The sequence below is a fragment of the Hypomesus nipponensis genome, chromosome 23 (genome assembly GCF_054491055.1).
Source record: "Hypomesus nipponensis isolate SF chromosome 23, ASM5449105v1, whole genome shotgun sequence".
NCBI lineage: Eukaryota > Metazoa > Chordata > Actinopteri > Osmeriformes > Osmeridae > Hypomesus > Hypomesus nipponensis.
The window spans coordinates 1,816,323-1,831,460 of record NC_140383.1 but is presented as its reverse complement, the minus strand read 5'-3'; the positions used below and the strand labels follow the sequence as shown (position 1 = coordinate 1,831,460).

At 44.8% G+C, this 15,138-nt stretch overlaps 1 protein-coding gene across 1 annotated transcript in view; it reads left to right on the top strand.

The window, feature by feature from the left end:
• The window catches only part of dpp10 (dipeptidyl-peptidase 10 (non-functional)), a 92,524-nt gene that overhangs the window by 68,473 nt on the left and 8,913 nt on the right, over positions 1-15,138 (top strand). Inside the window, exons 4-11 of the mRNA XM_084688804.1 lie at positions 1,236-1,330; positions 1,638-1,712; positions 8,069-8,121; positions 8,391-8,472; positions 11,693-11,813; positions 12,838-12,992; positions 13,954-14,051; positions 14,380-14,503. Of these exons, the coding sequence (XP_084544930.1) occupies positions 1,236-1,330; positions 1,638-1,712; positions 8,069-8,121; positions 8,391-8,472; positions 11,693-11,813; positions 12,838-12,992; positions 13,954-14,051; positions 14,380-14,503 (803 nt within the window). The remainder of the gene's footprint in view (positions 1-1,235; positions 1,331-1,637; positions 1,713-8,068; positions 8,122-8,390; positions 8,473-11,692; positions 11,814-12,837; positions 12,993-13,953; positions 14,052-14,379; positions 14,504-15,138) is intronic.

Here is a 15,138-nt window from a genome sequence, read left to right as displayed (position 1 = left end):
ACATCGATTGATAAGTTAATTCAGAGTTTGATAGAAGTCGGTTTTTTTTAAATGATTTTGTAGTACCTCATCTCTCTGTATGATTTGTATGTGCGTTGTATGTTGATGTTGGAAATGTAAATGCTTTTATGTGAAAACGATTTTATTAGACAATATACTTGACTACAGGACCACCCAGTAAAATACAAAAGTTATACAGTTATCCAGATAAAAAAATAATGCGCATGAGGACATTGAAATGGTCTGACCTTGCTATGGCATAGTGGAACCTTGTCTCTCTGAGAGAAGAATATCCCTTGTGCTGCCTTCGGGTCACATGACCAAAAGGTTCATAATGAACCATCGTTTTGTTTACCCAATTTTACCCAATACAAAAGCAAATACAAATAATTTTCTTTTAACCTTCGCAATGTGGAGGGTCTGAGACAGCCCAACAGTTAAAAGAAAATGCTTCATTTTGTTTTTGTATGCGGTAAAGTTTTTGCAAACGACGGTGGGTCACAATGACTGATGGGTCAGAATGACCCGAAGAGAACACAAGGGTTAAATATAGCAACTTCATTTTACAATCACTGCTGCTTACTAAGTTCCAAGGTGCTGTTATTACAAACAATCTGTTTTCCTTTCTGTAGAGTTGGGAGGATAAAAGAAAGCAAAAAGTAAACCATGGCCTGTGTATTTGTGTGTGTGTGTGTTGTATCCAGGCACAGAGTGTGTTGTGTGTGTGTGTGTGTGCTGTATGTATGTTGGCTACAGTGTGTGTGTCGTGTCACAAGTGTTCTGTAAAATTGTAGCACAAACAATACAACAGCACCAAAGCACTCCAAACACATGATAAAGGGTTGCATCAGCGCACAATGTAAAACAAAGATCATGAAACTCAACCGAGCACTTTGTGTCTTCCATTTAATTTCCAATTAGGGGCAGGGGTATGAAGTAAACCATGGCCTGTGTATGTGCGTGTGTGTGTGTGTGTGCGTGTGCGTGTGTGTGCGTGTGTGCGTGTGTGTGTGTGCGTGCGTGTGTGCGCGTGTGTGCGTGTGTGCGTGTGTGTGTGTGTGTGTGTGTGCGTGTGTGTGTGTGTGTGTGTGTGTGTGTGCTGTATGGGCAGGAGAACTACAAGAGTAACTTGTTGTGACAATGTTATGCTCCAGTGTAGATGGTTTTCAAACCACATGAATCGAGGTGAATGCACAGGATGTGTCAATCTTTGTGTTTTATTTTTCCTTTCGCAGATTCAGAAGTCATCTACAGAAATCGCGACGGCCATGTCATCAAGTTCAACATCCTCACAAACGAGACAGAGATTGTCCTGACCAATACAACATTTGTAAGTTCAGCAATGTTACCCACCATTCAACTGTTGACTATGAATGTAGACACTCAGCAGCAGACATAAAGATGCACAAACCTGTCACACAGCAAACACACTGCAGTGGAGATTTACATAATAAAGTCTTAAAATTCCAATTGAATGGCACACACTCAGAATCCTCCATAGACCACACATGTACGCACACACACAGACCTGCACACATACAATGCACAGCCCACAATAACATGTGGACACACTGTTCTGTACATCCACACCTGTACAGTACAGTACATAACAGTGAGCTGTTGTCTTTCTCTTCCAGGTTAATTTCAACGTTGCAAAGTATTCTGTGTCACCGGACATGAAATATGTTCTTTTTGCCTACGATGTCAAACAGGTTAGCATCATCTATTGTGGCTTTTTACTGTGGAAATATTTCATATATTTTGAGTCATACTGTACAGATTTTTTTGGTATCATGCTGCTACTAATAACCCCTCAGTTCTACATCAAATCAAACAAATATCGTCTTGTGTCTCTCTCTCTTTCTTTCACTTATTGACTCACAGTAAAGGAAAGGCTTTATTGAATCGTGTAGCATGTTTGGATTTCAATGCGTTCACACAGTAGCAGATGTCTAAGCCCCCTTCACTGTTCACTTGTCCAAACACACACCTTACACACACACACACACACACACACCGTAGCTAGTCAGATGTCTGAACTCACACACACACACACCTTAGCTAGTCAGCTTGTTTGAACACACATACCATAGCTAGTCAGCTCTCCTGAAGAAACACACACACACCGTGCCTTGTGTGATTAACGTGGCTCTGTTGCAGTGTGGGTGTGGGGAGAGCGTGTGTGATTAGAAGTATGGGTGTGGGTTGCCCACAATTGGCAGGTCACGTTCGTTCATTAACATAGCAGGTTAGTTTCCACCATGATTTCAAGTTTTCCATCAGGAAAGGTGCAGATGCTAAATGAGATATGTAAATTGGACCCTCCTCTCTGGAATGGATCAACTTTGAAGATTACTGACAAGGAAACTAATCTGATCTCATTTGAATGTTTTTCATGATGGTTCCTATATGTGCATCTTATGGTGCTTTTAATTCTGTAACTCTTAATAGCTTGTTTTGTCAGTTTTTGCACAATTATGCAAATAACGTACAGAGAAATGTTATTCTGAAGACTGCCTGAAAACTGTGAAATTGTAGCAACAGTTTCAGTAGAAGACAGACTCTGTTGTCAATTTTATTGATATTTTTCACAATTTAAGAAAGGTGATAGAATCTGCTGTCCATGTGTGACACAGTAAATGTTGTACGTTTATCTGTGTTTTCTGCACTTGATATAGGTGTTGAAGTATGGAACAGTTTGTTGGCTAAGGTTTAGGATTCATTCAGGGATGAGTTAGTGTTAGGTTTTGAGTGAATTCCTCAGAAGGTTGGATGCAAACCACTATGCAGACTGTCTGATTAATTCTGAAAGTTGACATTCTGATCAGTAATGTTGGTTAACACTGTAGACGTTGAACTTGAGTCCTAAACCGTGTGGTCTCCACCTGGACCAAACCAGGGTCTTTCCACGCCTTCACAAACTGAATGTACTTAACTTTAAGAGTGTGCTGAAGACGTTCCCTAACAGCGTCACCCTGCCTCAGGATTACACCTTGATCCCATTACAGCTTTATCTCAGCGCAGATTAAGCTCGATAAACGCTCATAATCTCTCTCCTGCCTGCATGTGTATGTTTGTCAATCCAGATCGTGGTCTGTTTTCTTAGAGCATAAGCACCTTGTAATGTCTCTAATGCTCCTCTCTGCACTAATCTCACTGCCAAGTCCCTGTTGATCCACTTCTATGTGTTTCCAGTGAGAATTTGCCGTAAAACAACAATGTGGAAGTGGTTGAGCAAGTGCTGTCATGGCTTTGAGGTTTACTCCAGAAGACATGTGGTAATGTTTAACGACGGTGCTTTAGGTTTGAATATGAGAAGGATTAAATGATCAAATAATAATTAAAAACACGGATTGCAGATGGGCCTAACAAACTCCTGGGCACTTCTAGGATGAAAGTTCCCGGGATGTGGTGTGTGTTGAAACAATGGAATAAGATCCACACTGTCTCATCACGGTCAGACTGGAAGACAAAAAAACTGTGTTGTGTGATGCAGCTTCCACAGACAGCAGCAGGTCCCACAGACAGCAGCAGCTTCCACAGACAGCAGCAGGCTCCACAGACAGCAGCAGCTTCCACAGACAGCAGCAGCTTCCACAGACAGTAGCAGCTTCCACAGACAGCAGCAGGCTCCACAGACAGCAGCAGCTTCCACAGACAGCAGCAGGCTCCACAGACAGCAGCAGGCTCCACAGACAGCAGCAGCTTCCACAGACAGCAGCAGGCTCCACAGACAGCAGCAGGCTCCACAGACAGCAGCAGGCTCCACAGACAGCAGCAGGTCCCACAGACAGCAGCAGCTTCCACAGACAGCAGCAGGTCCCACAGACAGCAGCAGGTCCCACAGACAGCAGCAGGCTCCACAGACAGCAGCAGCTTCCACAGACAGCAGCAGCTTCCACAGACAGTAGCAGCTTCCACAGACAGCAGCAGGCTCCACAGACAGCAGCAGCTTCCACAGACAGCAGCAGGCTCCACAGACAGCAGCAGGCTCCACAGACAGCAGCAGCTTCCACAGACAGCAGCAGGCTCCACAGACAGCAGCAGACTCCACAGACAGCAGCAGACTCCACAGACAGTAGCAGGCTCCACAGACAGCAGCAGGCTCCACAGACAGCAGCAGCTTCCACAGACAGCAGCAGGCTCCACAGACAGCAGCAGGCTCCACAGACAGCAGCAGGCTCCACAGACAGCAGCAGGCTCCACAGACAGCAGCAGACTCCACAGACAGTAGCAGGCTCCACAGACAGCAGCAGGCTCCACAGACAGCAGCAGCCTCCACAGACAGTAGCAGGCTCCACAGACAGCAGCAGCCTCCACAGACAGCAGCAGGCTCCACAGACAGCAGCAGACTCCACAGACATCAGCAGGCTCCACAGACATCAGCAGGCTCCACAGACAGCAGCAGGCTCCACAGACAGCAGCAGGCTCCACAGACAGCAGCAGCTTCCACAGACAGCAGCTGGCTCCACAGACATCAGCAGGCTCCACAGACAGCAGCAGCTTCCACAGACAGCAGCTGGCTCCACAGACAGCAGCAGGTTCCACAGACAGCAGCAGGCTCCACAGACAGCAGCAGGCTCCACAGACAGCAGCAGCTTCCACAGACAGCAGCTGGCTCCACAGACAGCAGCAGGTTCCACAGACAGCAGCAGGCTCCACAGACAGCAGCAGGCTCCACAGACAGCAGCAGGGAGGACATCTTTGTCTGTCTGGCTCGGGAGGCAACGTGCGGGAAAAGCGTTGTGTGCTTTAGGCCAGGCTGCCATGGGAACCACAGGTGTCCGTAGTGTTGAGTTCTCGTTGGGATGTATTGCTATGGTAACCCAAGCATGTCAGCTGTGAAGGGTGAGCCATGAGATCCTGTGGGCTGATTGGCTGGGAGGGTGCAGTTAGAAGGACACATCTCTTTGATGTATTGTTAGGTGGGCCTTTGTTTTTCATCTCCTTTGCAGGGAAACCTTCAGACATCTCTCAAGCTCTCATGCAATCTCGCTTGGGAACTTCCCCATCGATTTCCCTCCGTTTTGTGGTCGATAGCAATGAGGGCAGAAACACAATCAGACTTGTTTTGGAGAGACGGCGGAGATCAGAGCTGCAGGTTCAACTGAGGGAGAGTCGAGTATCAAGGGTTCTGGTTCCAGTCGCTTTCATCAAACCAGGGTATCACAGCTGACAATTTTGTGAGGTTTTCCTTTCACAAAGAGCTGACTGCTTTGTGAAACTCTTTAGCAAATTTCTCGATTTGTTAATCGAAGGTTGTTTATCACGATGCTCTGAACTACTTTTGCACATGCGAAAGAACTCAGCTTGCGGCATTCAACCAAACACAAGACTCAGTCGATTTGTTTGCTGTTGATTTGAAAAGAGACTTTTTTGTAGAAACACTCCAGTGACTCTCTCAGCCATGCAGACGCGCGTGTTGTCAGCTGGTTCGCTGGACTCTCTGAGGTTCCCTAGCACGGCTCCTAAACCTTTCTGAGACAACATGCAGTTTGAATCATGTTTTAATCTGAGAGCTCCTGCTTACACATGCAATATGTCAGAAAGCTGAAAGCGGAGCTGGGTAATATCTGGGTAATACCGGGGTAATACTTAAAGTACTGGGTAATATCTGGATAATACCGGGGTAATACTTAAAGTACTGGGTAATACTTGGGTAATACTTATTGTACTGGGTAGTACCTGGGTAGTACTTGGTTATACTTACAGTACCGGGTAATACTTATAGTACCGGGTAATACTTATAGTACCGGGTAATACTTATAGTACTGGGTAATACTTATAGTCTTAATATTTTTACATTTTTATTTCATAAACCTGTGTATTTATTCAGTGCACCTGAGGAGGATTGCTCCCCATGTCGTTGTACAGTGTACGATGACAATAAATATATTCTATTCTACGTGTACGATGACAATAAAGATATTCTATTCTACGTGTATGATGACAATAAAGATATTCTATTCTACGTGTACGATGACAATAAAGATATTCTATTCTACGTGGAGCCCTGATCCACTGCGCCCCTCAGACATCAGGAGGGTGTGTGTATTCGTTCTGATTTGCATTCTTAATGGTGGATGTTACCTTGGCTGTGGAAGGAGAATGAGACAAGGACAGTCGGTGTGGCAAGTCTAATTATGAGGCAGGTTCTGAAGAGGGTAGTAGAACTAAAGAAAATTGCCATTAAATGGATGAAGGCTGAGTCATTGGTTTGGACAGACACCACCTTCTTTTAATGTTTTAATGACAACTTACATTAGCTAGCAACGCAATTAAATGCATTTGATGAAATGTCCCGAGTGCTTAGCGAACACCCACTCATATTCCTCATCTGACCCCAGGTGCATTTGAGCACGAAATTTATCAAAAATGTCACGTCGCTGTTTTGAGTTAATGACATTGCGACTCACATTGGACATGCTGCCCACTCTCCCACTACTTAAACGAGGAAAGGAAAAAAAAATCGGAATGATTCTTAAACAGTTCACAAGCAATGACAACAGGATAGGTATTAGCCTGATGTTCCACACATAGACAGTTATTCTGTAATCAAAGGTCCAGAACAACATTTAGTTTTTAAAAAGTAAAATGAGCCCATGAGCAAAAAAAAGTACACTACAGTAGTACTGTTGTTAAAAACAAAATAATGGCCGCTGCACTTTTACAGACACTGTTTTAACCACCCCAGGAGTAGATCACTTTAAGGTAAGATGGGACCTTCTTTCTTCCAGAAGGTGTGAGTAAAAATAGACAAGAAGTGTTTGAGTTTAAATTACAGTTGTTCAAAGGAAGCGGCGTTGGAACATTTGTCAAAACCCTTGGAACTGACAAACCCCTTCCTTCTCTCTTCTCAAATCTCTTCTTCCCTTCTCTTCCTCCCTTCTCTCCCTCCCCTCCTCCCTTCTCTCCCTCGCCTCCACCCTTCTCTCCCTCGCCTCCTCCCCTCTCTTCCTTCCCTCTCCTAGATCACTCATCTTGGCTTGTCAACACTATTTTTGGCGAATGCTCTGATTGCTCATCAATCTCTGCTGGCGTCCAGGCCCTCACTCCCTGCACCGCCTCCTTCGCCTGCTTTCTCCCTCCTCCTCCCTCCATGCATAATTCACGTTGCCAACGCGTGTCCTCTCCAATTCAAGGAGCCCTTTTTAATTCCACCCATCCATCCTGCACCACCTCATGCCTGCCCCCCCCCTCCCGTTCTACTCTAACAGATATATCAAACTGTAGTCTTTGAACACTGGTGACCTCTCTCTCTCTTTCCCTTCTCCATCACTCTCTTCCCTTCCCCCTGCTCTGAGTGGAACTGTCTTGAAACCCTGTGCCGATCAAACCAGGTTTTTCTGAAGAGGTTCTTACTCAATACTTGCAATCGCATCATTCCAATGGCAGGAAAATGAATTACCTCATTATCACTCAGTGCTCTGATTTTAAGCCCGTATATTTATATATATATATCACCAAATAATTGTGTTCCATGGATCTGTCAAGGTCTCCATCAGCGCTGTGGGCACCAATGTCATTATGATGATACAATGCGAAACAGAGTCTGTTTCTCTCTATCCACGGGCAGGATGCTATTATCATGTCAGCCATATCTTCTCCTGGGGAATCCAGACAGATTTATACGCGCCCCATCGTCAAAAGGGCTTTTTGATGCCTTTCTCTGTCTCTGTTTCTGTCTCCTCTCTCTATCTCTCTCTCTCATCCTCTCTCTCTCATCCTCTCTATCTCTCTCTCTCATCCTCTCTATCTCATCCTCTCTCTAGCTCTCTCTCTCCCTCATCCTCTGTCTCTCTCTTTCTCTTTCATTTCACCAGGCTTTCAGAGGAAGTCGGAGGGGTTCCATGATCAGTTTTTCAGTGGGAATTAAAATGTGTGGTCCTGCAGCTGTCACCCATGCAAATTGCATTGTCCTCAGAGTCTCTCTGTGAAAACAGCCAGCAGCCTCGTTTTGTTTCATGCTTTTTTCTTCCGCTTTTATGGTGTTTTATCAGCAAAAGCTGGCTCCCTCGTTAAATCTTTCATACCTTAATTGCTTTTTTGTGTCTGTTTTTTGCTCTAGGTTTACCGTCATTCCTACATGGCCTCCTATAGCATCTACAACATTCACACCAGGTGAGTTTGTCTTGTTTGCCATCAGGCAGGTAGACAATGAGGTAGGTAGGCACTAGACAACGTAGTGGGTTCACGTACTCAAGAAGATCCCCCTTTTGACCACCACCTGGAAAACACAGTCAGCACACAAAGGAGCATCGAATTAATTCCAGTTGCATGTCTTCTGTGAGGTTCATTGATTGTGAGTGAATGTGCTGTCCCCCGGAGGTCTGACACGCGCCCTCCCGTGCTCTAGAGGGCAGTGTGGTGATGTCTCTGTTGTTTCTCAGGGAGGTGTGGGAGCTGGACCCTCCAGAGGTGCTTAACTCCATCCTGCAGTACGCTGCCTGGGGCGTCCAGGGCCAGCAGCTGGTGAGTCCATACAGCATTACTCACTCCTGTCACCATCGCCACGACCCAAGCGCTAAAACTGGTCACACGCACTGACGACCTGCAAACTGTTTTCGCTTGCGCTTGCAAGCTGGGAAGAGGGATTCAACTGACTGACAGGAAAATACGTTGACTTTTTTTTGTTGTAGTTGCATAAAAAACATGCTTATCTGAAAAAGTAACTTCCCCCCAGCGCAAAAAAAAAGTAGTGAGAAAAAAAGTAGTGAGTAAAGAAATCTCTTTTTATAAAGGTTGCCTTGGGCCCTTATGTACAAATGATAAAAAAAATAACCTCTTAATTGCTCAATAACAATTATCAGAAAATTTAGAAAGGGTTGTTACATTTCCACACTATTCTTTTCTCCTGTTTTTAGTCCTTGGGACAATTCTTATCATCTTCCTCTTGTAATTGCTTTGTTAGATTTAATTCTTCTACAATTTAATGCCCACAAGGAGTCCGCTCTGAACTTTTAATTAGAATGTGTTTTGATTATGTTGCAAATCATGCTTTCCATTAAATACACAACAATTGCATTGTGCTTTTCATAAATCTTACAATGGCAGAATTTGTAGTTTTCATACTCCCTGTTGTAGGCTATTGTCTTTAAGTCCAGCCCCTCTTTTTCTATCTGACAATCAAAAACATTGTAGGAGAGAGTCTGTTAGGAATTGCTATGTTAAAAGACCCAGTCCATTGTCAGTTGGCTGTTGGTATCGGTTGGCTGAGTTGATTATGAAATAGGCTATCCAAACGTTTTGTTTATTATGTGTAGCCTATTCATGAACAAACTTTGTATCATAGCCTACTCATGGAAAACGTGTTCTAAACACAAGTTACACAGATTACGCATCCGTATATGCCTACTGTGTGACAAAAATAGGTTTGTAATGAACCAGGGTAGACTGACAGGGCTAGAAGTGGAACGGAAATCCCCACCGCCTTCGCACTGCAACCGTACCACTCATATTCAAGGGGTAACGATAATTAAATGATCGTTGCATTCACTCAGACCTTTTTCATTTGTTTAGACAGATGGGGTAACCTTATTGACAGCAAACAAGCTAAAGTATATTAGTGTCCTCTTGTCTACATTTGGAACATTCAGCACGGTTAATGTGGGCATTAAATCAAGCTCACCTCCATTAGAAAGCCATTATAGTGATGAGGGGCGAGGTAGACGGATGCGTTGGCTTTCCAGACTGAGAGTGGCACAATCGCATGCAATGGCATCATTAGCCACGAGTGCGTCTGATGAAACGAATATGCTGCTTGTTTTTATCTCAGATCAAGTTCACTCGGTATACCTACGACCCTCGGTGTTGACCGAGGGCTACGCGCTGTAGATAGCTCATTCCCGGTCGAACAGTGTGTCAAGGCAGACAACAGCGGCCAGTGCTTGCAATCTCACTACTGTGTATAAGGTTGTGTATGGGCTCGGCGAGAAAACCAGGTAATTGACTAAATCGGGATATGCACCTGAAGGAAGAATTACCGGGTCGTCACGGATCTAAGAAGAGGGAGCTAACTCGTAGGGATCTGCACCGCCAATAAATCATAATTTCTCGAAATATCGCGCCTTGTGGTCCAAGTCCTTCCCTATTTGCCTTTGTATCTTGGACGTGTTTTGATGACCTTTTCGGTTGTTTAGACATGGCTACATTCACTTAAAGTATCCAAAGCGCACAACACTCCATTGTTGTTTTCCATCGAGTGCCTCCACAATGGCCGCGCATCCGGGTTACCGCCCGGAACGTGATGTCGGTGAAAACCCTCTTTAAGGCAACTGGGCACTTGCCCAGGGGCACATGACAAATCTAAGGGGCCCTGGACAACGTTAACTAAAATGTTGTATGACGTTATGAACGCAGTCCTTACTTTCCTTAATGTGAGCACTTTATTGCAACTCGTTCGATCAAAATATTATGTTAAATCACGTCAAAAACAGTGTTTGTCTAGTAGCTGCACAAATGCCGATTGCAGTTTGCCAGCTGCACGCCGCAGACACTGCGAGTGAGAGTCACGTGACTTGTAATAGGGGTTGCCGATTAAGGGTAGGCTATATCTTGATGATACCGACTCTGCGATTGTTTGGCCGCGTGGTTGTTGGCCAGGGCACAGAAAATTGTTAATCCGGCCTTGACTTTCATGGGATTTAGTATTTGGAAAGAGGAGATGGACTATTTTCAGCTGCCTCTATTATTATTCGACCTGTTGGCATATATTGACATTTCTGTCAATGTTGTTTAAAAAGTCAGCCGTAATGCATTTTACTGTAAAACTGGTGTTATTTAAGACTGCTCCATATCTCTCCCCTCCAGCAAAGAGTAGGCCTACTTTGCAGGTTCCGTTGAATACATTTAGATGCAAATGATGGTACTGTATGCACAAATCAAACAAATGGAAGCAGTCATATGACTAAGAGCTAAATAACAGAGTTTTAAGTAAGGTTAGCCGGCTATTTGGATAAATTGATTGAATATTGATTCTGGGAAATAAACATGTACCATCGGAATCTGGAGTAACAATGTTCAGATCCCATCAGGGGCGAATCTAGGTAGGTTCCCACTTTTGGGGGGGCTAAGCCCCTAGATAAAACCTATAATTTTTCCTGTGACCCAGCAGAACTAGGGGGTCTGGGGGCATGTTTTATATATATATATATATATATATATTTTTTTTCTTTTTTTAGGGGGGGGGTGGGGGGCTAATGAAACTTTTGGGGGGGCTCCAGCCCCCCAAAATAGGGCTAGATATGCCCATGGATCCCATGCAATGGTTATTGTTGCACTGTAGTTGTAGAGATGTGGTTATCTGGTGTGTCTGATAAATACAGATTGTTGGATTTGTTAGAACTTCGCACTTCTGATCCTTGATAATTCTTCTGTATTTTCTATAGGATCTATAGAAATATAGGATAACTCGCTTCTGATAATACGGTCTGCAAAATGAATAAATTATACATCTAATTTGTTTGTGTAACTGTGGTAGACTGGCCCAGTTAATGAGATCTGAAATCTGCTTGTATATTTTTATCTTGAGTGCAAAATGTAGTGAAAATGTGCCAGAGTGACTCAAGAGGTTCTCTGGATAAACATTTGTCAAGGATAACAACAGTTTTTGAGCCAGTCAGTTTTAGAACAAACTGTACCACGATGAGCCAAGGACAACATCAAGGATTACTGAGTGTGTTTCTACCCCCAGATCTACGTGTTTGAAAACAACATCTACTACCAAACAGACGTCAAGAGTAACTCCTTACGGCTGACCTCCTCGGGGAAAGAAGGGGTGATCTTCAACGGTGTTGCTGACTGGCTGTACGAGGGTGGGTCATGTTCGTACGACATCATATCAGTCATTAAACACCTTGTGGTGTTCATTGGATGACATATTATGAATGTTCGTATTATTTTTACATTATGGGCTGACTTTGATTTTGACCAACAATTGATACCCAGTTCTTATGGATAATGCAGCTATGAAACCAATGTTTATCTATCCTACGTGTATCTGGCACTGATGACTTTTTATCTACAATATGTAATATCCATTTTTGTGATTGAGAAGGCAGAGCAAATTTGGAAGCTACACAGTTGCTCATGTTCCTTTTGCACGAGTGAAACAGTTAAATCTCCCATTGTGTTAAATGTTTCAATTTCCCTACAGCAACACAGGTAGTACATTACTAAAATAATGAATTCACAAAAACAAGTTTATCCCAAATAATGATTAAATAGGAGTGTCATCCGAGTGACAGATTTGGATCGTGAAAAGCTCATGAAATTTCAGATAACAGCCCGCTACACACTCACAAATGAGAGTCCAATAATGAGATTATAAAATGGTTTCTTAAAACAACCACAATAAGTGGAAACTGTATTATGTTGTTTTTATACATTCATGTGTTCTGTTTCCATTCTGGATGCTTAGATGTCTGATAACGCTAATTAATGCAGCTTTACATGTGTCCTAGTGTGCCTGTCATTCTCGTTATTTATCTTCCTTACATACTCACTCCCTCTCTCTTTCGTAAAGTATTTTGAAGCCTGACGTCACTTCTAAGACACTTCTTGTCTTAATACCCCCAAATTAAGTCAAAAGGGGTTTGTTGCCTGTAACAGACAAAAACAGTGGAGCACACTCGAAAATAATGAAGGAGCAGTCACAATAGTTCAGCTATTTACGGAGAGAAAAGGCACAGAGTACTTGTGAGTACATGTGCTCCAATTCATATCTTGTACTGTACCGGCCGTTCACCAAATAATAGAGGTTGAGGTTCTTGCAGAGGGCCCGTCCAGAACACTCCCACGTGAAGCCTAACGGTTCTGCCCGCGCCCCTCTCTCCTCAGAGGAGATTCTCCAGACACATGTGGCCCATTGGTGGTCTCCTGATGGAGAGAGGCTGGCTTTCCTGGTCCTCAACGACACGCTGGTACCCAACATGGCCCTGCCTCGCTTCACCGGCACCATGTACCCCAAGGGGAGGCAGTACCCCTACCCTAAGGTAAGCCAATATAAGAGACTGGACTAAAATAGATGTCTAAATCAACCACAACAGTCCTGAAGTACTAACGGCAATCTTTTGGGTAATTCTCAGCTGTTTGGGCAAATGTTTCGCACAGTACCAGAGAGATTTGCACCTTTTGCCATGAGTTGTCCAGCCCTGTACGGATCCCCCTGGCCATGATTGCTAGACTGGCCCCAGCCTTACTCCGTTTAAAAAAAGCACACACAACTACAGCCATTCTATAAATTCTGTGTCTAATCACCAGATTACCGTGAACATCACTGGTACCGCTCTAACCACCCCAGGGTCTACCCTCTCTCAGGGTGGGAGTCATTAAAACAGACACGACTTGAGACGGCCCGGAGAAACCGGGCCAGAGCGTACCTCCCCACCAGCTGTCCTCCTCCCTACACCAAACACCCCTCACCATGCTCAATTACGCTAATTACCAAACAGCGGCTACATGAGTAATCTGTTGTGCTGTTGTACGTCCGCCCGGCCCAACAGCCTTGGGGCTCAGTGTGTGTGCTGTCCAAGGTTAAACTGGACACGTCGCTGCACACCGAGGGTGTGGAAAGCTGCAGCATGTGGACAGCTACAGCATACAGCTACAGCATACAGCTACAGCATGTGGACAGCTACAGCATACAGCTACAGCATACAGCTACAGCATACAGCTACAGCATACAGCTACAGCATGTGGACAGCTACAGCATACAGCTACAGCATGTGGACAGGCAGGTTTTCCTACTCGTGTTTAGACCGTCCTAACTCAGACCTGTTATGTCTCAGTGAATAATAAACAGACGCTCACATGGGTATCGGATGGACGTAAAAGCCATGGGGTCATTCATAAATGATTCTACGATGAAATACCCGATCACGGACACCGCAAGTAGAAATAATCCAGTGTTTACGTTTGTTTGAATCGGCTCTAACACACGGGCTGTGCACACAGGCTGGATCTCCCAACCCCACTGTGAAGCTGCTGGTGGTGAACCTATACGGACCCACACACACACAGGAGCTCACCCCCCCGGACAGCCTGAAACTGAGGTGAGACGCAGAGCTGCCCAGCCACCTGACGGCGTCACGCCTGCTAACAGCTTGATACACAAACACAGACAGACAAACCATGGCAGGTAACCATGATTGTTCAATTTATGACTCCTCTCACAACATAGTTTCATCATCAATCGCAGCAGGGGAAAGCCTCAGGGCATGGTAGTGTAGACATTCGGGAGAATCATCCTCACATTGGACGCAACCGAGCAACTGTTTTTGGAGATGTGCATAAAAGTGCTTATACAGTAGCTGCTCCATGATCTGCAACACGACCCAGGAGGGGAAACGCTGTCTGATTATGCGGTTTTCTCGTTGACAGGGAACACTACGTGACCATGGTTACCTGGATCAGCAAAACCAAGACAGCAGTCAGGTGGCTGAACCGCGCCCAGAACATCTCCATCCTGACCGTGTGTGACACGACCACAGGAGCCTGTGTCAGGGTGAGCATGTCACGGCCCTGCCTCGTCCACGAGCTGCCTCACTGCTGCCTCACTGCTGCCTTCACCTGCCCAACCACAACAGAAAGGAACTGAGTCAGTGTGACATGCGCTGCTTTCACAGTAGGGAGAAAAGCATTGGTGTTGCTTTTGTGATGGTTGTCATTCCTCTTAGCTGAGGTGTCAAAGCTTCGCTTGTATTCTCTGGAGAAGAGCGTCTGCTAAAATAAATGACTAAATGTATTCAGCTGCCTCTCATTTCAATATTTTTTTGTGGTATTGTCAGATGGTTTAAATGGAAGCCTTGGTTTATTTTCTGTGTGTGCAGAATGGGAAAAGTTGTAAGACCATTGTCTTTCTTTCTGTTTTATAAAAAACAACAATGCGGAATCCATTATAATCGTTTCACTGTATATGTTTTAATACTGATCTCGATACTGCTGTGCGGTGGTGCGGTGTGTGCCATTGGTGAGATTCACCGTGTGATCATGCCACGCTCCTAGCTGTGTCTGTGGCCGTGCAGGAAATAACAGACCTCTCCCTCGTGGAGACAGTGTGGGGATATTTGGGACAGCGTCCAGCTGCACTGTTCCAGGGTCAGCTACCACAGATGACTAGAGCACAAACAAACACGGTTG